The 23,307-nt window shown below is 44.3% G+C and overlaps 1 protein-coding gene across 2 annotated transcripts in view; it reads right to left on the reverse strand.

Moving 5' to 3' along the window:
- CycY (cyclin Y) overlaps window positions 1-23,307 on the reverse strand; it is a 124,264-nt gene that overhangs the window by 13,229 nt on the left and 87,728 nt on the right. Inside the window, exons 1-5 of one of the 2 annotated variants that reach the window (XM_077646071.1) lie at window positions 21,330-21,535; window positions 20,487-20,658; window positions 19,540-19,614; window positions 19,390-19,421; window positions 16,220-16,615 (exon numbers count right to left, since the gene is read on the reverse strand). In XM_077646071.1, the coding sequence (XP_077502197.1) occupies window positions 16,220-16,615; window positions 19,390-19,421; window positions 19,540-19,614; window positions 20,487-20,616 (633 nt within the window). In that variant the 5' untranslated portion in view covers window positions 20,617-20,658; window positions 21,330-21,535. Of the gene's footprint in view, window positions 1-16,219; window positions 16,616-19,389; window positions 19,422-19,539; window positions 19,615-20,486; window positions 20,659-21,329; window positions 21,536-23,307 lie in introns of those variants that run through there. The other variant, XM_077646072.1, reaches the window with a different exon arrangement.

A 23,307-nucleotide genomic window follows, 5' to 3' on the forward strand; every position in this document is an offset into this window, starting at 1 on the left:
CTACTTTTGTGCTATATTCACCCATTTTATTTGTCCAGAACTGTGCTGGAATGAAATATATACCACAGCAAGCTAAGGAAAGTGATGGGAGTGACATTGAGAAACAAAAAGCAGCATAGACCAGAGAACAAATGTGTTACCCTCAAGAGACCAACCAAGAGGTGAAAACTGACCTGCACAGGTTATGAATGAACAGAACAATAAATTGATGGTCTGTTGGAAAGGGTTGCAGAGGGCCAAGTGGAGAGATCATTTGCTGCACACACACCTGCATGTAGTGATGACTCCATCTCTCCTTTTGACACCCCATCACGCATTACACACGCACATACCACACACACAGACAGAGAGAGAGAGCATTTCACATAACAGTCTAGGATTAAAATACTGTAAACCACGGCTGGGTAAATACAACAACATGTTTGCTATCATGTGGCACACCTCAGTATTTTATATTCTGCATAATTAGTTCATTAACTAAGATGAATTTTTGTAGCTACGTACCTGCTGCCTGCTCCTAAACAGACGTTCCTCTGACCCAATTTTTTTGCCCAGCATTTCAAGAAAGCCTGTGAAACATGAAAAAAAACCGTGCAACTGCGCTCATGTGCTACCATATTACAGCACTCTCAACCGTGTTTGGAACTAATTAAACGTGCGCGCCAACCGTGCTGAACTTGAGCAGTTGCTGCTCAGGTGGAGGGGCTGTCAAAATAGCGAAAATAAGATCACCTGAGGCTGCTTGCAACAGCGCAACTTCACCACTGTCCCATTTTTTTTTTCGTCTTGTCTGTGTAATGGCTCAACAAATGCTCTGTCTGAATTGGCTTTCTGTGGCCTGCCTATCACTTATCGCAGGTCACAGCGCGCACTTTCCATGTTGCGGACGAATGTGCTGATTCACTGTCAAGCCGGGAGCGGTGTCGGCCACTCACTCTAAGACACTAAGCACGCCTGCTTCGTTCGTTCAAAACACGTTTGTCAACACTATAATATAGTAACACAAGAGCACAATCATTTTTTTCTACTGCATTAGCACCTATAGTGGGCATTCCCCGCATTTAGCCATTGTGTGCTTGTTTGTCTGAATCCTGCTATGGCAGCCTGCTCACCTGCCTACCGGGTTGTGGGCAGCCTGCCCAGGTGTGTGTGGATGCACGCACGCACGCATACACGCACACACCTAGCAACCTGCCCGCTGTAGCAGGCGGCAGTTCAATTAATCGCGAGAGGTTGCTCAGGAAGAGCAACCTGGGTCATGAAGAGCAATCTGGGTCTCAACCCAACCCAAGCAACCCAAGTACCACCAATGGCAGCACCTACCATAGCAGGGCAGTGGCGCATCACTTAACCAACGCGCCACTGCACCAGGAGTGGTATTCGCATCTTAAATTGGACCTGCACGTGAACCGTAGCCAAAAAAAGTTGCATCCGCAATAAGATTATTAATAAAACTCACTTTTACTTTCCATGACTCTCATTCGTCATTCACAGTCAACTTCAGCTTTTGTCTTTCATCACGGGGCGACATACGATGCACTTTACTGCAGACTTCAATAACAGCTGCTTCTTTAGTTAATCATACTAGGTTCGCTGCTAATGTAAACATCCTCCTACCTAATATCAAAAATTACGGCATATTTACAGCTAAATTCATGTGTACAGCTAAATTCATGCATATAACATTCTGAAACCAATCACCCAATGAAATGCAGGATTTTTTTCTGTGTTTGAAGTCTTGAAGGACATATTTTGTATTCAATAAGAAATTAAAAGAATATCTGCTGATTGTACTAACACAAAGCGATATAATATCAGATATTTTTCCCTGGCACTATTGCTGTTCCTGTTTATTTGTATAGAGCTTTTGATCTCAAGTGTTGTTTTGTTGTTATGTTCTAAAGCCCTGTTTTTCATCACACATGTATCCACATAGTTAACTACAAAAAACAAAATTCTGTTATTTGCTACTAATTAACTGCACTGTATTTCGAGCATTTTTTTTAGACCTGTGTTGTTGCTGAGAATTCTGTACAGGAGGTCCCCCCGACGGTTTTTGCTCCAGTATTATTACGCAAATAAATAAACATAACTAAAAAGTTATGTGAAACACCCTGTATATATTGAACAGACAAGGGTAGGGACACAAGGGAGCTTGTAATGACATACATCTGAAGGGAGCTAACACTCATCGACAGAGATGGGCATCCTCACGAGGGCGATCCCTCATGAGGGCGTCCTCACCCTCATCTCATGAGGATTTCATTCTGTGAGGTGAGGGAGGATGGGAGCATGAAAATTTGTGAGGACGATGGTGAGAAAGAAAACTCATGGTGAGGTGAGGGCGAGTGAGGAGAGACATGATGAGGTGAGGGCGAGGGAGGGCAAGACGCACAGTCTGAGGGCAAGGTTGATGGCTTGACCCGTACTCCGGCCTAATGCTTTTTTTCTGTGCAGACAATTATGAATTTCGGTTTTAGAGCACCAGTCCATAAGTGTGAAGGTTACCGGGGAAGATGTAGTTTCTGTCGCCGCGATGTACTACACCGCTGACAATGCTATGCCGAAAAAAGCACTCTTCTAACTGAAAAAGCCTATTTTTAAAAATTGTGTAATTTAGGTTAAACATCCCATGTAGTGCGCTAACAAGGAGGCACTGGCTGGGCCGTGCGTGTAGTTGCTGGTCAAACGGGAACCTTGGTATGCAGTTAGCATTTTTATTATCAGCCCTGAGTCTGTCAGATCATCACGGTAGGTAAAGCGTGTAGAAATTATACCTAGTAAGGCTATTGAGCTCCCATGTTCTAAGCCTTGTTTCCCGGAATGAAGTTCGATTTCAGCTTAGTGAGGTTTCACAGAACTTGCTGCAGCGCAAAAATACTTCTACGAAATTCCACTACCAAATCAAAGCCTGATGGCGGCGTTGGTGTTGAAGTTTTTCATTCAAACTGTGAGTATTTCAGTACAGTCGTATATTTCTATTTCCGCTGAAATTGCGGTTATAGGAAAGCGGCGCCGCAATCTAGGTGGCCAAAGCCAATCATAGTAGTCTTACCATAGAAATAAAGCACAAGCTTAACCAGCTCGGTCTGAATCATAGCTCGCTCCGCCTTGCATTGTACAAGGTGCTAAAAAAGTAAAAGTTGTACTGCTCTCCAAATAACAGAAACAACTCTTGGTTTATTTCTGTCCCTGGTGAGACGAATGACCATGTAATCGCGCACCTGACTTTATGAACTAAATTTCTTGGAGGCACAGTAGGGAATTGACACTCAGCGAAAAAATCACGGGCGGTTTAGCTGGGGGTTATCCATGAATTATCGTGCGCTAGCACCATTGGCTCTGGTTTTGCATTTCTAAGCTTTTGCTTGACCTGAACTGGCTTACTTCGGTTGATATATCATATTATGCAAGTTTACGTGATATTGCATCATTTAAGCTCGTACTGCCGTAGAATTGGTCAATTCTCTGCATTGACAAATTTATGGGAGTCCTAATTCCGCTCCTGGCGCAGAGGTTAAGCTACACACCACTGCCTTGCGAAGGCAGGTGCTGCCATCGGCGGGGCTTGTGAGGCCCATGTTATTCCTGAGGAATCTCTCGCGACCAATCATTAATTAAACTGCCACGGTGGGCAATTTGCTCGCAATCCGGCGGGCAGCTTGTGATGATGTGACATCACGTGACCAAGGTGGCCCTCGTGCTAGAAGCAGGCTTCAGACAGACAGACAACCATTTTTCGGCAGAGTGGAAGTGCTACGGCATTAAAATGGCCACCACAGGAATATTTTACTCCAGACTCTGGGAGTTAGTGATGATCATTATTGAGCCCAAATGCTGCATTTTGGCGACCAGTTTGATGTTCAAGTGGCCTGAATAATGTTTTATTTTAAATGACAACATAAGAGCCTCACTACAGCAGAAAGCCGGCATCGCAGTGGGAGAAGGCACTAAAGAAATAAAAAACTTCATAGCTGGGGGAACGGGACCCCAACCCACGGTGGCGCTAAAAAAAAGTTCCGCTGGCCGCTGCTTCAGACCTTTAGGCCATCACCCACAGCTTTTTTAAGCATATATTTATTACATCGAAAATGTTGGCGTCACTCATCTACCTCCAAGATTAAATTTCCCAGCCAGACAGATTTCTGTCAAATGTTTTCTTTTGAGAAAATTATTCTATTTACAATAATTACGTTATTTGCAAAGCTTTTAGGAAAGAAACGCCACGGAATACATTGCAACAAGACTGAGCAGCAGAGTACTAGACGCGAGGTAAGGCTGAGCACATCACCAAGACTGAATGCCACTCCGATTTACAGTCGGTCGGTTCATACACTTCCCTCAGATGAAAGATCAGTTGGGAGAAATCTTAACATGCTGCCTGTATGAACTGCCAAGCTCTCGAGCTGTGCTTACAATGTGGTCGTCTTTGACACGTACCCGCATTCACGCATGTTAAACTGCCAGTCTCGCGCTGTAGTTTGAAAGCATGGTCTTCTTCATCTCCCATCCGTGCGCGTGGAAGCGTCATCAGACGAGCATGCAGCAAACTGCACGAAATAGCAGGAGATTAGAAGCAGTTAAATTCAGAAGACCCACTGCTATCGCAGTATATCATCGGGTAATGTTAATTAAGCGACCTACAAACTTTCCTTGTTCCGATTCTATTGTGTGCTTAGTACTTATTGTAATTGTTGTGGTAAACGCTACTGCATTGTTTTCTAAATATTCTTGGCATACATTAGTGTTTGTACACAGGCACAACAACGCGCCGACTCATTTTAGCAGTGCATATAAATAACAACGAAATGTTATAAATGCAAGGCAAATGTATGCACGCAGTGTGGCACAAGTAAATGCAGTGATATTTTGTGGCTCAACTCTTAAATGTCTTGGTGTTGTCTTACGTATTACTCAAACCACACACACACACGTACACGGAGGCACAGAAAAATAAGGATGTAGTGCCTCAGTGCTTATCCATTAGTGCCTTGAGGGCTTGTTTATTACTCAGTAATATCATCAGAAGTTGCCGACTACAAAAAATGCCTCGAGTTTTAAAACGACTGTTCGTGAGGGTAAGGGAGGGCCGATTATGTGAAGGCGAGGGAGGGCCAGGAAGTTGTGAGGATGAGGGAGGGTCAGATAGCTTTTCAAAATGAGGGTGAGGGTGGGCCATGGATTCAAAAGTGAGGGGGAGGAAAAGTAAAAATGAGGGCATTTGCCCACCTCTGCTCATTGATACCAAGGAAAGCACAGGGGAATTTTTTTTTCTTCACCTTGTGGTGTTGATCAATGGAAAATTAGTCCTGTAATCATTTTTTACCCGAGACTTACTGATTAGAAAGTAAAAACAGCTCGGTAGGTACAGCACTGTATGGTGCATATGGAGGTTGTGGCTTTGGATCCCACTGGTGGCGTGTGGTTGTTTCTTCTTATACTTCCTAGTCTGTTATCTTTCAGGTAAAAATGATTACCAATTTACCATTGGAAAAACTGGACGGCAGTAAAGTCTGCCTCCTATGAGCAGTGGCAGCAAGAATGGCAGTTCCCACTGTGCGCTCACCTGGCCTATATTCATGCTGACTAATAAGTGCAATGAAAAAAAAAAAAACACCATACATAGTCTTTAAAGGGTCCCTGAAAAGGGTGTTTGAGGTTGGTTGTAAAATGCTTGCATTATGTAGAGCACAGGCCACTGACTGTTCACGTCGCGTACAAGACCTCAAAAGTGAGCCGATAATTTGCAATACATTTTTAAAAATTCCTGCTGCCGCACCTCGCAGTGACCAACGGTGCTGGGCTTTCGTGCGAAACCTGGCACTCGACGTCTTGTTGTGCAAGTGACGTCAGCAGCCGGGGGACTATCATTGGTTCACCGTGCCAATTCTTTCAGACGTCATGCAGCTACCACGGCCGCGGACACTTCGGCATGTCAGGAAGCTCCACCCCCACAGAGAATTCCCACGCACATCAGCAGCCGATGGAGGGGTCGAGTGGGCAGGGTCGGCAGAGGAGCGCTGACAATTCAGCGTGCAAAGTGATGAGAGGAGAGGAAAAGGCGCGAAAATGCGGAAACTCAAATTTTGACTACAGATAACTCAGCTTCCTCAAAACACATTTTAAAAAACTCTTGCTGGGGGATATTTGTGGAGCGGCGTCCTTCAACATGCAAGGCATACTGGAACTTTATAGAGAGCCGCTTTATGATATGTTGCTCTATCTTCTGGAACACGCATATCAAGAGCTTCCCAGGGAAACGGCTCAACATGCTCTTTCATGGAGCACAAGTGAATGCTAGAAAAATGCGAATGAAAAGTAATCCACATATGTCCACATCCAGAGGTGGAACTAACAAAACTGTCTCCCCAGCAATCCTGGGATCAAGAAAAACTGCATTTTGGAGCAGGCTTGGAGCAGGCAAAATGAAGTTTTGGAGCAGGCTTGGAGCACTGAAAACGTGTTTTTAGCTTTAAAGTCACACAAATTGTATTTTAGAAAAGCATAAATCTGCTGGTAAATTCACAGCATGCACAGCCACCGAAGTGCTGTCATACAGCACGAAGTGAACATAATCCTTAAGTGCCCCCAAATGGCTCACAAGTAAAACTAGTGCTGACACTATACCATAGAGCCAGCAATCTCTACCACAACTGCATGAGAAAACAAGATACTATCAAGCTTGAATAACTATTACATGCATCTTCCGCATTTTGGCAAGCAGCTTTTCTAACATTGCTGGCAGGCCAGAGCAAAAGCAGTTCTCATTTTCACACAGCGTTTGAAATCACAACTGCATGTTGCCATGAGAGATTATTTTGCTGCTGTCGTGGCCCTGTATTCTTCCGGTGCGAGGGTTATGCCCACATGTTAATGGACAGCAGAGAAAGAATCCCCCACCACATCCTCTGAAGCGGGACATAGCAGCTTACGCTACAGATGTACCGCAAGCATATCATGCTGCACAAAAAGATAATTGTGGATCCTCAGTAACACGAATTTTTCTATTAATCGTTGATATTCTACTAACCACAAGTGCGGCCCTTGGACAAACTCGCCTTTAAGCAAGTGCATATACCAGGTTTTCAACTCGTGCTTCCTCTTTTTATCACACACGTGCCACAACACTCAGCTACTGCCCAATTACATTGGACATTAACTCGGTCAACCAGCTGGCCTGAACCTAATGCACTTGTACAAGTACACAAATTCATAAATGGAGGCACGCAGCTTGCTTCCCCCAACAGGACTTGCTAAAGCTCGGAAATCAATTTGTCATAATAATAATAATAATTGGTTTTGGGGGGAAAGGAAATGCGCCGTAAGGGAAGGGTAAAGGAGGGAGTGAAAGAAGAGGAAGAGAGAGGTGCCGTAGTGGAGGGCTCCGGAATAATTTCGACCACCTAGGGATCTTTAACGTGCACTGACATCGCACAGCACACGGGCGCCTTAGCGTTTTTCCTCCATGAAAACGCAGCCGCCGCGGTCGGGTTCGAACCCGGGAACTCCGGATCAGTAGTCGAGCGCCCTAACCACTGAGCCACCGCGGCGGGGTTTTGTCATATTCCTATTTGTGAGAATAATTTTAACTAACGTGAGCACCAGTAATTGCTAATTGTCTGGTATAGCACAGTACAGTATGGTATGTGGGGTTTAATGTTCCGAAGTGACACATGGGCTATGAGGGATGTCATAGTGGAGGGCTCTGGACTGATTTCAATCATCTAGGGTTCTTTACTGTCAAATCACATTACACAGCAGACTCAGCACCGGAACGCCAAAGCCACTGAACCATCGCAGAGGATAACTGCCATTTGTCAATGCATTGACAAAATAAAGGAACAAACAAGCAACACTGTGTGCCAGAGAGAGGCCACCCGCTTGCTTCAAACGCAGTGTAACGGGCGAAACACTAATTGGGCCTCATTCATAATATCATCGTTTCTTTCCTGCATCTGCTAGGTACTGTATACTGCGACGTATAGGTCGACTTCAAATGTACGGCGATCCCCCCCCCCTTCCCGCCGAAGAAAGAAAAGATAGAAATATATGAAGAAGTTCACTCCGAATATGACACCCCTGTCACATGGTCATTTTGAAGGCCGTCAAACCGATAGTCTATAGGCTCGAAGGCCAATTGAGCGCTGCTACAGGGCGGCTCAATGGTCATCGAGTAAATAGTCTATCAAGTCAACAAAGCACCATGGAACTCTTTATCAAGATCTAGAGGGCCTTCGAGTGGGGACTGCGTGGCACTCTTGGACTTGGAGCGCACACAGCAATGCACTGGGGAATAAAAAACTGCAGTATCATCTCTGAAAAACATGGTACTTTAAAATATACAACTTAATATGCAGAAAAAAAGACAGGCTGAGCTACAAAACGCTTCAGCACACAATACCATTGTTGCCAGCGATACAAAAATAACCAATATCAGCTTCTTCAAAAGTGCATGAATGCTACTACAGCTTGTCCATAACGACGCTCATTTCATGAGTGACTGATATTACTGTAACGAATAAGCATTTTGTTTTTAACCCTCTTAGGTTAAACCTGTAAGCTGATTGCTAGCCATAGCTAGCATGCCTGCAAAATTACTGCCGGTGACAGTGGTGCCACAACACATTGATGCAAGAAGATGGAAACTCTCGACGGCGATAAAGTTTGCATGTAGCAGCGGCACAACTCCGAGTTTCGATAGCTACTGAGAATTTTGAAGGCTCTCAACTCGATAGCCTTTGAAAATTCCCTTGTGACAAAGGCATAAGTTGATGCTCCAGCCACCCTAGCTAGCCAAAGGCTGCACTTGTGTGTGTGTGTGCCCTTTGCTCTGTGGTTGTTCTTTGCGCAGTTCGAAAATTAACTTCATATGCATGTTCAAGAGCACTCTGTTTCATAGTTTCCCGTGGTATGGCATTGCGGAACGCGCACAGCTCAAAGCAACAGACGCACAACGATGCAATCGCAAGGCCAGCAGAGATCAAAAGCAATTAAACAGCGCACTCGCGTGTATCCCGGCAGACTAGCATGCGGTACTCTGAACTGCCTAATAAAATGGTACCTATTTCTCGCCATTTTATCACAATTCCTGACAAGCTTCTTCGAGCTGCAACAGCTGCCGCTAGTCATGGAAATTCCTCCACTGTACCAGTCACTGATACAGCACACCCACTAGTATTGCACAGCTCTGGTAAAACGAAACAGCTTCGGACAAGCCACAGCCAGCAAAAGTCGAAACTGAAACTAGGCCGAAGCTTATAGCGCTATGTCCACTACGAGGCGCAAAGTCGCACGAAGAAATTCTTAAGGCACAGCATGGTACAGATGGCACAGCAATTCCTCCGCTGCATATCTTGGACACTTTACCAACTGAAATATCACCTAAAGTATCAAGCCTGTATTCCAAACTGATTTGCTCAAACTTGCAATTTGCTTCCTGCTAGCGAGCGTGTAAACTATGCCGCAATCAGAATGTATTTTAGTTTCAACACTACTGCTTGTGTAGTAATCTGTACTCCATAGTGCACTTCTGGCTCCAGATGATCTGTTAACAAAATAAACCAGCCGCTAAGCAGTGCACAGGAGGAAATTTTGGTGAAATTTAAAGCATTAAATTGCCAAAATCGGGCACCATTCTGACAGAGCATGCATGCCAGCTTGACAGATGTACAAATTTGCCTACAACAAAGACTAGCGATACTCAGAAGAGAGGCTGTAGTCTAATAACATGTGTCACCTAACATGAGCCAAGGTTGAAAACAGGTTGGAACATTTCACAAAAATGCAACTCAGGTAGTATTCTTAGCAGTGGTAATTGCTTGTAACACATGAAAAGCTTTAATGAAAAAGGCGCAGAAAACAATGAATAACAGTGGCTCCAACACATTAAGTCCTGTCATCCATGTTTCTACATCTTCGTCCCTGTACCACAAAAATTTTATCATAATTTGTTGTTTTATTGTGAGCTTTATCACTGTCGTTTTAGCACATATTTCAAAGCATAAACACATTTCAAAGTTATTTAAATTTGCAAGGTAGTCCAGATTTGTTCTACGCCCCAATCAAATACAGTGTTACTTAATTTGATAGCTACACACAGTATTCAAGTTTGACTGTCACTGGTATGTCTAAGGTCCCTAATTTTCATATTTGTGCTCATTAACAAAGTACTATGCAGTGTTGATTAAACTATAGCATTCTACAATGGTGGGGAGGAGGAATTTATAATTAGAAGAAATTAATGGGTTTTACAGCAGCCCTGTGGCTATGAATGAGGCATGCCATAATGGAGGGCACTAAATTGATTCCAACCACTTGAGGTTCAACGTACACAAAAACCTCAGCACACACGTGTTTTTTAATTTCCTGGCCAGCACAAACTCATGTTCAGCAGCAAGATGCCACAGCTACAAAGTCCCCAACCATGGCAGGCGGTGGTGGTGAGGGGATGCATGCTCATGCAAAAGCATCCTGCATGACAGCATGCATGTGCAATAGCCTTAGAAAACAAAGCATCATTTTAAACCCGGCACCACTATTGTAAATCTGAGCCGCCGCGGTGGCTCTGTGGTTATGGTGCTCAGCTGCCGACCCGAAAGACACGGGTTTGAATGCTAGAGGCCCACGTACTGTGCAAAGTCAATGCACGTTAAAAAACCCCAAGTGCTCGAAATTATCCGGAGCCTTCCAATACAGCGTCCCTCATGGCCCGAGTTGCTTTGGGACGTTAAACCCCATAAAACCAAACTATTGTTAATCTAGTTTTGTGCTAAGTTAGCACACCAAGCTCTATCAATCATTTCTACTCCCATGTTGCACCACAGCTTCCCAAATATGAACTTCTACATTAATTTGTAAAGAACTTTTCAAATATTATTCCACAGCACAAGAATAAAAGAGAAAAATATAAAAGCAATATTTGAAGCCTGTCTGTACTTTGTTTTTCATAATCATCATCAGCCTGACTACACCCACTGCATGGCAAAGGCCTCTCCCATGTCTCTCCAATTAACCCTGTCCTTTGCCAGCCACATCCACCCTATGCCTGCAAACTTCTAACCTTCTGCTGGCCCCTGCTACAATTACTATTTGTTGGAATCCACGCCGTTACCCTTAAGGACCAGCGGTTATCTTGCCTTCGCATTACATGCCCTGCCCAAGCCCATTTCTTCCTCTTAATTTCGACTAGGATGTCATTAACATGCATTTATTTGTTCCCTCACCCACTCTGCCCGCTTTCGGTCTCTTAACGTTACACCTATCATTTTTCTTTCCATGGCTCGCTGCGTGGTCCTTAACTTAAGCTGAACTCTTTTCGTTAGCCTCCACATGTCTGCCCCGTAGGTGAGTACCGGTAAGATACAGGTATTGTACACTTTTCTCTTTTCGGGATATTGGTAAACTGCCATTCATGATCTCAGAGAACCTGCCATATGCGCTCCACCCCATTCTTATCCTTCCAGTTATTTCCCTCTCATGATCCGGTTCAGCTGTCACTACCTGCCCTAAGTAGAAGTATTCTTTTACCACTTCCAACCAGCTTGCTGCCAATTGGGAACAGCTGTTCGCTTGCTAGACCGTTGAACATTACTTTGGTTATCTGCATGTTAATTTTTAGACCCAGCATTCTGCTCTGCCTGTCTAACTCACTGATCATGATTTGCAGTTCACCTCCCGAGTGACTCAGCAAAGCAATGTCATCAGCGAATCGCAGATTATTTAAGTATTCTCCATTAACTCTTATCCCCAAATGTTCCCAATTCAGGCCTCGGAATACCTCCTCTAAACAGGCGGTGAATAGCATTGGCGAGATCGTGTCTCCTTGCCTGACGCCCTTCCTTATTGGAATTTTATTGCTGACTTTATGGAGGACTAGAGTAGATGTGCAGTTGCTATATATATCTTCCAGTATTTTGACAGAAGGCTCTTCTACACCGTGATTATGCAATGCCTGTATAACTGCTGAGGTTTCCACTGAGTCGAATGCTTTCTCGTAATCAAGGAAGGCTATAACAGTGGTTGGATATATTGTGCGCATTTCTCTATCACCTGAATGATAGTGTGAATATGATCTATTGTGGAATATCCTTTACGAAAGCGTGCCTGATCATTTGGTTGATTGAAGTCTAAGGTTACCCTGACTATATTAACGATTACCTTAGTAAATACTTTGTAGGCAACGGATAGTAAGCTGATCGGCCTGTAATTTTTTCAAGTCCTTGGTGTCTCCTTTCTTATGGATTAAGATAATGTTTGCATTCTTCCAAGCTTCTGGTACGGTCGAAGTCATAAAGCACTGCGTATACAGGGTGGCTAGTTTTTCTAGCATGATCTCCCCTCCGTTTTTCAACAGTGCTGTTACCTGATCCCACCAGCTGCTTTTCGCCTTTTCATTGCTCCTAAGGCTTTCTTTACTTCCTCTTTCGTTACTGGGGGCATGACGCATTGCTGTGCGCTACTGTCTCTCTCATTAACGTTCTGATTACATTGGCTACTGTACAGATTTGTGTAGAACTCTTCAGCTACTTTAACTATCTTATCCATATTGCTAATAACATTGCCCTCCTTGTCTCTTAAAGGGACACTGAGGAGAACTCTATCAAATTTTTTTTGTTAGCAAAATCTGATAGTTCGGCATTTCATGGCTTTGTTGCCGCTTGTCCGGGAGTGAAAGATGCACTTATTTCAACGAAATTTGGATTCGAAGTTGAAAAAGTTTTTCCCGCCGCTCCGATTCAAACTCGAGAACTCTTATGATGTCACGGAGAACTCTCATGACGTCATAGGACCGAGTGACGTGAAACGTGACGTAAACGCAGACTCCGTGATTTCTGGTGGCTAGCGGTGTTGTCTAGCAACTGCCAAAATGAAGGCTACCGCCGCTGCACGTTGAAGGCACCTGTCAGGGGTCGCTTCGTTTACGTTTGCACCGGCGCCTTGCCAGCGTTACGATGGACCCCGTTCCCGAACCCGACGACGTAGTTCTTGCAAATACTCTGGCCTGCATTTTAGCGGCCTCAGCCCCACAGAGCGCGCGATGCTTTTGAGGGAGCACGGTTAGGTTAGGCACCGGCGGGTCGTTTCCCCTTTCCGCCATGAGCAGCCGTTGCAAACTAAATATCATAACCCCAGTGCGGGGAGTCGCGAGGGGCCAGGACAAGGTCGGCGCGTTATGCCCATTAGAGGCTGGCCGGGGCTTTGGGGCAAACGGATTGTGATTCCTTGAATGGTGCGGTTGCACGGTGCAGCAGGTGGCGTCGAGGTCTCCCACGGTTGCAAGGCCCAAGTTATTTATTTTTTTGCCACAAAAAAAAAAAAAACGGATGTGTGCTCAAGTGCGGTCACGTTTAAAGTTGGGGGCTTGAAACTAAAGCCGACGCTTCAACGGCTTCCGCTAGATCCAACGGGTCCACTGGATCGGGCTCTCTCGCCCACTTACATGTACCTTCAGATGTGTACTGTGAAAGGATTAAATTAGCCGAGAGCTCGGAAAGAACAGCTCCACCCAACTGCCAAAGCTATTGAATTACGTCACAACGTGCACCTCGCCGCGGAGCCGAATCAGTCTGGCCAGGCCGGCGGCGGCTGGCACACTCGGCGCGAAATAGAGACATGCTCCAAGTCTCCGCCAGTGCAGTCAGAGTGCGCCGAAGCCGCCGAACGCGTCGGCGGTCAAGCGCAGTTGGAGTATAGAGGGTCTCGCTTTGGCCGACGTGACGTCGCCGTGCAGCGCGCGCACGCGCGTTACGCCGGAGTATAAGCGCGCCTTAACAGAGCCTGCGCTTAACCGCTAACCAACGTATTCGGTGGCGGCATCTATGGTAGCCACTGAAACCCCCCGCCCACTCATTGAATAAAAATAAAGAAACCCGAGGTTCGGAATCGAACCAGGGCCTGCGGCCGCCACGACGGCTCAAGTTACAACCCTAAAAAAAGGCGCATCTAGTGAATGCACTCTTCTGATGCAGAAATCTCCGCGCTTTTGCTAGGTATATCCTGGCCTAACAGAGCTAGGCCATCAGCAATTTTTCTGAACTGCCTTGTACGTTGTCTCCCGTCCCTAATAAATGATTTCCGTTAAGTAGTTTGAAGTTGACTGGCACAGCCGGGTATGTTTCGCCGGGCGAGCCTGCGAAGGCACAAGTGCTCTTTATACTGCGAACTGCCTTGTACGATCACCGACCATCGTGCCATCATAGTTTTTCATCGACCTTGGCGATCATCTGACCAGCCTTAACAGGCTCCTTCAAAGGTTAACTAGCACTTGAAGCGGCACTTGGAGTTCCTCTGCTGTTCGGCGCTTGTATATCGAGGCGCGTCAAGAACAAAACCACGGGGCTCGCAAAGCTCATAGACGCGAAGCACCATAACAAATCGAAACTCTCCTGCCGCCAAGCGTCGGTTTTCTTTGCTTCCAACATTCAGGTTGTCTTTTGTCCGTCTTCCTTGTGTAATAAAAGTGCACTATCGGTTTTAAAACAAAACTTACTTCAATATTGAACCACGCAACCTTCCTTTGTCAGCCTCAGAGATTCGCGGCCCCATGTAGGAAGGAAAATTCCTCCAAGGTGGCGTCTCTTGTCCTATGACGTCACCACGCTTGTACTTGCGAGATTGCCCTGTGGCGGCGATACCTATATTTTGGTTCTTGCTATTTTCTACTTTACAAGAGCTTTGTTTTTCAGCAAGAGTGGCGTTTTTGTGATCAGGAGCTTATATTCTATCGATACAAGCCAACTTCAATTTCTCCTCAGTGTCCCTTTAACACATACATCTGGTTTTTACCTACCCCTAGTTTCCTGTTCGCCGCTTTTAGGCTACCTCTGTTCTTAAGAGCATGCTCGATTCTCTCCATATTAAACTTCCTTGTGTCGGTTACCTTGCGCTTATTTATTAACTTCAATAGCTCTGCCAGTTCTATACTGTCTGTAGGGCTAGACGCCCTCATGCTTTGCATTTCTTGATCAGATTTTTTGTCTCCTGAGATAGCTTGTTTTTACAATCACATTTTATGCAATGCTCACTAAACCACTGACCCATTATGAGTGAGGCCCTTTGATTTCAGGTGAAACCTAAGTCTTCCTAATTTATGCACCCTAATCAAGTAATGTAAAATCCACATTCTACCTGATTTCTACTCGAAAATCGTTTTTGGGTTTATGTAAAAGTAACAAGTGCTATCATCTGCCAAGCACTTGTTGTCTATGCTTAAAAATATATGTCTCAGCGCCATTATGAACCGTTTAAAATGTTCGGAGTCTTAAAAACCAAATAACAACGTAGGCCCTTGCAAGTGCCTCATCACCAAGGAGCAAGAATGGATGAAATAGAGGATTTTCATAAAAAAGATACTTTTCCCCCAGTGTCCGTGCTTTCTGCGCAAGATCAAGACATGGTTTACAGTCAATACACCTTCACAGAAATTGCATTCTACCTGAACACTGCCTTTCAAAAATGTACTGATACTGCAAGCAGCTCAGCTGGGGTACTCCATGGAAACTAGCTCCTATCAAACGAACTTCAGAAAAGTCTCCATAGTTAGGTGCTTGTGATATAACTATATCTTGTCCATGCAGGAGTGGCTGGAAAATATATGAATGCACAGGAAAATGAAAGCAGGGAAAGGCGGTTGGAAAGGACCCACATTTGAGCTGGTAAACATTCTCTTGTAGCGTAGCTTTTACAGCTCCTTTTTCATTTGAAGCATGTCTCATGTCAGTCATGGTTCTCTCCATTTGAAAAGTAGTCTGAAAACGTCTGAATAGTGGAACTTTCAAGAAAAACCCAACTTCCATCCAATTTCTTACTTTGAAAATACCACCACATTTTTTTTGCCTCCTAAACTTCAAACAATATGAAGCCAAGAAATGGAGGGCCCTAATTATAAGACACAATTATATGGCTATGGAAGTAACCTCTGCAGCATCTTTGGTGCTCTTTTTAGCAGACACCAACCTCTGCAGCATCTTTGGTCCTTTTTAGCAGACACCATTTGTGTTGTATGCACAATAGAGCTCCTTCAGGACTTAGTATGCCTGGAATTTAGGAACAATGGGTACAACCTTGCAACCACTCTTTTATGTCAGACACAAAGGCTTTTTTTTTTTGGGAAGGGGGGGGGGGGGGGGGGGGGGGGGGGATGAAAGGCAGTGCTCTTCTGAAGACTTGGCACCGGAAAAGCAACCCAGCATGCACTGGAAAGCGGGGCAAGGGTGGTCACCTTGGAGGCGAGCAGGACTGCACCAAGGACCACCCGCCGCCAGCTGCAGGGCGAAATGTCCATCTCAGCGTAGGTGAGCAGCCGCTCGAGGTACACAAGTGTGATTATGGCACACTCGGCGCTCAGCTGGGCTGCATTGAAGAGTGTACGCACAAAGCGGTAAATGGTTCGGTGGTCAGGGTCACGCATCTCGGGTGGTTCTTTGCTCAGTGGGTGCAGGCGCTCATCAAAGATGTCAATGGTGCGCTGCTGGCCCCCTCGGTCCCGGATGTGGTAGTAGATTGCCAATGTGACACACTTGATGGTGCAGCGTAGGTTGGGCTGGCTCACAGTGCTGTCATCCAAGTAGATCGTCGAGCACGAGTTCGACTTCTTCAGCGGGGCCTTCTCCTGCAGCTGTGATGCAATTTGCAGAGTCAATGCAGTCACAATGCAACACACCCAGCAAGGCCAATGTAAAGTTAACAACTGATGAAGTTCAGTGATGAGTACACCCATTTTTCGCAATCACAGCCTTTCAGTCAGAAGATGAAAAACATGTGCATTTACGCATTTACTATGTCACATATTGTCACCATGGCAAGCAGAACTGCTCTTGACACTCATCATCACAGAAGCAGAGTGGCAACTCTGCTGCCTTTTTGAGGCAACCTTTATGCTACAAGATCCATAATAAAACTGAACAGTGATAGTTCAATGAAGTATAGTGCTTGTATCTTGAAAAACATTCTTGTTACAATGAAGAGTGAAGTCCAACTTGCTAGATACACCATTGCATGTTTATTCTTGCAGGCCAGCAGCTGGCAAGAAGCATGGAAGTTTGAAAGAAGCGCTCTTGATTATCACAATAACTGACAGCTGTAGGGAAAATTATCCAAAACCCAACTTTCCAGCTTCTAACCCAGATTTTATATGCCGTGGATGTGCCAAAGAATGGAAGCGTGAGACAATAGCTGAATGGTTCCTGCATATGGCGGGATCGTGTTAATCGAGTTAGAGCTACAGAGCAGTAGTTCGATGAGGCTTAAAAACGAGTAGGAAAAAAAAAAAAAAGCAATGCACTTCTTGCTGACTGACAGCTCAAACCTGTTTCATGAATTCAAATCAATCTTTTCCAAACACAAGCAAAATATGATGTTTGAGGTATTAACAATGGTGGGCTGAATAAAAATACATTGTACCATTCTAACAACAGAGCCATGGAGCCATAGCCGCAGCATAACCAGTCAGGGTGTTAATCCCAACCTTCTGCTCGTGCACCATGCCTGCTCTTAACAGCTCGCGAGCTAAAGCACGACAGAACAAGCTAGTCATTTAGCATCCTCACATTGCAATACAGGCTATGTAATAACTGCATGTTAACCCACCCCTTCCTTATGCTTATTTTTTTCCAGAAAAAAAAAATAAGCATAAGCACCTCTGATTTAAATTTGCCCTCGTAATTTTCCTTTGCTTCCCTACAATGACAGACGCATGAGGTGTGTTATTCTTCACAATAGCTTCAGCTAATGCAAGCAAGCTCCATTTTTCTGTGCCCCTTCATCACACAGAACTTACCAAATAACCAGTACCCGTGACCTGTTTCTCCTACGACTTGCACATGAAAGCATGCTGAAAAACAGCCGCAGCTCACACAGTGTGACATCTATGATGACATCTTAAATTATCTCCAAAAACTTCACCTGGCTTCACTTCAGCACAAATGAGCAAATCCATTCTTAAGATACTTTTCCAAGGCGTGCACTTAAAAGTCCACTTTTTACAATAACCACTGTGCCTGATGTGACAATATAAAATAGCAACTACCAATATTAAAATTAATCGCCTTTTTAGAGGGTAGGTAGCATCAAATGCTCACGGCACAACTAGACATACTTATGGTGCTTTTTATAGCAACAAAACAGCACTGACAATCTCTTAACCCACTAAACATAGCCAAAAATGTGCAGAGCAAAATCAGAAGCCATTTGCTACACCAAAATCAGTAAAACAGTAACAGTACCACTGATTATATCAAGCTGAATATATATATATATATATATATATATATATATATATATATATATATATATATATATATATATATATATATAAGGAAGCCAACAGTCACCGAAACCAAGGTGCATAGGGGAATGTTTCTATTTTTTTTTAAATATCTAGTGCCAGTCAATTAGTTTTTAAAGAAAATTACTTATCAAGCAGCAGAAAAAACAACCATGCCGCCGGTGTGATCCGAACCAACGACCTCCGAATATCGCGCCCGGTGCTCTTACCAACTGAGCTATATATATATATATATATATATATATATATATATATATATATATATATATATATATATATATATATATATATATATATATATATATATATATATATATATATATATATAACTAAACACAAATAGCCAAGCCTCAGTAGTTAGTATGTCTGCCAAAAGGCAAGGCAAGTCACACACAGCTTAGTGCACTAGGGCAATCGCCAATGGTGTACATAGTTTTCACCGATGTCATAGCGGCCACCATCTCTGGGTCCGGAAAGCGCAGTCAAAGCCTCGGCGTTTTGTTAAACCACCCATCAACAACCAGTTCCCACGTACACTGGGGAAGCTAGCCACAGTAACCAAAGATGGCGCCCGTGACGTCACGTGAAAACTATCTATATGCCCACCAACACAGTCTTGAAATCCTGCCATGCTATAAAATATTTGAGTTGCCCTATTTTGTTAAAATTTAGGCATGACATATGCACTGGAATAAAACTTTCTGGGAACATAGAAATCGTCTCTTGCCTACTGATGAACACTCTGCTATTAGAGTTCAAAAATAACTAATAATTTACCAAGTAAAGAAAGTGCTGTGGGCACTAATGCACTATCAATAAAACATGATGCCTTCATGCATCCCCACTTTATTGGTGTGCTAGCTAGAATCATGCAGAATGCTTTGCAGCTCTGGGACAGTATGCTAGAGATGCACGATAATTTTGTAAAAACTGCTGGTATGTAACTAGTATGAGCATCCTCTTTGCTGAAGTTTCCAGCAAAGAGCAAGCAGGTTCTCCAAACATTCAATCACATGCATGTCAGTCAGTCGTGTCTCTTACAAAAATGCCCCATCCAACAGGCAGCTAAATGTAATGAAAATATAATGTTCTAACAGGATACGTACGTTAATTTGACTTCTTCTCTTCTCCTTGCAATCTAGGAGAGAAAAAAATATGGGGTCAAGGAAGCAGAAAAAAAAAAAGAGCGCCCAGTTGAGTAAAACAGCAATGCAAGCGCAGTGAAAACAGCTGTCATGCAGTAACGGCATTCATACTTCTGACATCACTTCTTGACCTCTGCATAAAAAGTGGGCCAGCTGTTGGGTGCGTCGATGGGTCCTGGTCAAAATCTGGAAGGCAAATGCACCACAGCTCACACACAGAGGCTTACACAATAACGCAAGATGACGCCTGCACAATAGCATTTGCTTACAGCTCCTTTCCAATGACCAAAAGTCCCCAAACTACAAAATTTAAGAAGCCCGAAATCAGACAAGGTGCCAAACTGAGAGCCTTGTTGCATGGCTTAAAACAATTTTCTACTCTACTAGCAATACGCAATGTAAGTGGCATCACATTTAGCTCGACATTTAACTTCTGGGCAAAAGTAAATCCATCCTTTAATCTGCCCATTACAGCTTCCAGCAAAATTTCACAAATGGCATCCAAATATTACAGAATGAAGTCAGTTTTCGCTGTGACTTGCAAATGACTCCATAAACCTTTGCTACTGTTGAAAAATCTGCAATTTTCTGACAGTGCTCGTCACACAACATTCAGAGCTTTTTTCAAACACCAACCATTGCAATTTAATGTGCACTCCATGGCATCTACAAAGAGTGCAGACAGTGCCACTAACAAAATGAAGCAAAGATGTAGAAAGAATCAATTAACAAAGGGTTTTTGTCAAGAGGAAGAGCCATATCTTCAAGAAGGCCAGGCAAGTATTTCAACACTGGGAACATCAAACCGACACTTCCTCATGAATCCTTGTCAGACAAATGCAGCATAGAGTATTGCTAACCCTCCCATCTGTTCATCACCCTTTTTGCAGTACTAAACTTGTTTCGTGCAAACAGTCTAGTTCTGTCTGAAGTCACACAACGTCTCGAGCACAAATTAATTGTTGCAAATCACTAAAATCTGTCCCTAAGAGCACAAAGCTTGCAAACATTACTGTGGTAGTGCAGAAGAAAGCAATAGGTTGATATTTAGTGCTGACCTTCAGGTTCCCTTTCACTGATGTGCTGCAGATTGGAGGCACTCTCCTCTGAGTGCGGAGGGTCAGCACTGTCCTTCTTACGGTGGGGCCTGGGGCTCGGCGCAGAACAGCACGAGAGGCTCCCGCCCATTTTTCATCACGCTCTTCAATACACCCTGGCAACATGGCACCCCTGCAAGGCACCAAGCGCTCTATATACTGCATTCTGTGGCAGAGGTTTTGCCTCAGGGTTCACCGAGAGTAAAGCCGCAACAAGTTAGCAACATAACGGGCAAGGTAGCGATACTAGCCCGGGGCCAATCACTGCGGCCCAGGTAACCAGTAAGTGGGAAGTAGCATCCACAGCACGTAGAGGTAAGCACGTATCTCAAGATGCAGGGCGGCCCAAATGCTGTATTCGCCCCGGAACTAGAGACGATATTTGCACAGCTCCGGCTTAACAAAACAAGCATGTAGCGCGTGAAATTCGTTATAAGCGGACCGACCAGTAAGCTGGAATTAACTAATATGCCTCTGAACGACTCATTATACTATATTTAAGCAACACTTACAGCAATTCAGACGTTGCAGGAAAGTCATTCATTGATTGTACCCAGCCGGCATCAACAAAACCCCACCATGAAATGACACCTGTTCCTGTACTGAAACTAAAATCTAGTCGCTGTCAAAGGCAAACACATGAGACGATGCAACAAATCCTGCATGCCTAGCGGTCCGTAAGGACGTAAGGCTCAGCAGACTCGAAGGAATAAGCACATAATTAAAAAGATCGCGCTCCATTGATGCACGCCGGGCGAGCCGCAACCCAAAACCCCTCCAAGCACTCAATCCGACATTCCTCACCCTTGCACACGGAGGACAGCTTGATATGAGTAACGACATAATCATCGTCGTCCTTCAACTTATAATGACAAGAGCATGTTAATCTTTCTATTTTACGGCCACCTCTACCTTTCCATAATGAAAGCAGCACAGATATTAGGCCTAGACAGGCCCGCTGTGATAGAGGGCGTTGAGCATGCTCTCTGTGCACGAGGGCGCTGCTTCTGGCCGCCTGGAAGTAAACGCATGCTACCGGGTTTCTTTAATGTGAAAAAACAAAAAAAGTAGTAATAATAAATGAACAGAAGCTGCGGTCCTGGCGGTCCTTTCCATGGAAAACAATACCTGAGATGTAGAAATTTATCACCATAGACCACACGCTTTTGAATGTGAGCAAACGTTCTCTCCTTATCGCGTCTACCTGTTTGAGTTCGTTAATTTTGCCATAGCTCACTCGATTCAGAGGCGCACTGCATCTTGCGAGAAATTGCTGCATATCTGGCCGAAAAGGGCTTTGGCTCTGTTGGATCGACTTCAATATTATTATATCTCGCAGCACAAAGCATCAGAACAAAATGGTTCACGGACGTCTTTAAAAAGAGTCAGGCATTCATGTCACCACCGAGAAACATTTCTGGAGACAAAGTTGCAATTGAGACTAGACGTCCACGGGGGTTGTGACCGGCTCAAATAGTGCATTCAAGATTCCTATTCGCGTGTGGCCGGGTGTGGCCGGCCATAAAACTGCTCTCGCTATATTATTCTTTGAGCCTCTTACAGTGGGGGAGGTAACAGCTGGAGGACTCTGAGGTACATAACAAAGGCAGAATTGTTACAATTGTTAACAAATGCTAACATTGTTAATTGTGAACAAATGCAGAATAAGCGTGATAAACAGTCAACTAACCTCCGAACTAACCTTTGAAATCTGTGTTACAGCTAGTTTCGGTTTCGGCGAGACTAAAATGTACGAAGTATTGCTAAACCGGAAATTACTGGAACAATTCGTCATTTACTTTTAAACCGTTTTTAGACGTTATAGACAGCTTATTCTATTAGTAAAAGGAGTAAGTCCACCGAGATGTCTGCGCGAGTTGAAATAGGTAAGAGAAATCGAAACCAGTGTGTGCAGTGGCGTCGGCATCTGCGGCATCTGCAGTCGAGTGCAAGTGCGGTTCTCCTTGTATGACGAGTGTAATACTTTATGGCCACTTGATGGTGAAAAAGGGCGCCATTTTACTGTGCAGCCGTGACTCGGCGAAGATCACGCTTTCTGCCGAACCTTCGCCGCAGCCAGCTCCCGTTGAACTGGCACAACTTGGAACGCTTCGACAAAACCATCCAGGGGAGGGAGAGTAAAACCTAATACCTCGTGGCTAAACTCACTAAAACTCCGCAAAGTGGTGTCTGTCGCTCTAACTCGTCCTCTCGACGGTTCCTTTTCCTTTCTAGCTGCATTGCTGTATTCTAGCAGACGTCATCCCAGAAAGAAAAAAAAACGAAAATTGAGAATTTCATTTGGAACCAATTGTACATTCCTACCGGTTCCAGTTTTTTTAGCCGCGACCAACTGGACCCAACTTGGCCAACCAATTGGACCCATTAGTGTATTGCATCCAGAAAATATATCTGGATGCAATAAATATTTCTACAGCATATTATTATTATAATGTGCAAAAGGAAAACTGATTTGTGAAGACTGCGGGGATAAACTCTTTTTTCCTGGTGCCAATCAACTTTTTAATACGGAATTGAAATTCGCGTGCTTTTAAGGAAATCAAGGCCATCAGACACACATACATCACACACAAAAACACTACACATTCAGATACTAATAGAATATATCAGCTCATTATGTACTATCGCGATCGCAAGTTTCCGGGACGCGAGTATGCGGGCAAAATTTATTTCAGCGTAGTCACGTAATCCACTCGCTTGAAATGCGACTACATATGAGGGGACGTCCATGCTCTACCCGCTGGTAACGACACCATGCCAG

The sequence above is a fragment of the Amblyomma americanum genome, chromosome 1, assembly GCF_052857255.1.
Source record: "Amblyomma americanum isolate KBUSLIRL-KWMA chromosome 1, ASM5285725v1, whole genome shotgun sequence".
In the NCBI taxonomy this organism is placed as follows: Eukaryota; Metazoa; Arthropoda; class Arachnida; order Ixodida; family Ixodidae; genus Amblyomma; species Amblyomma americanum.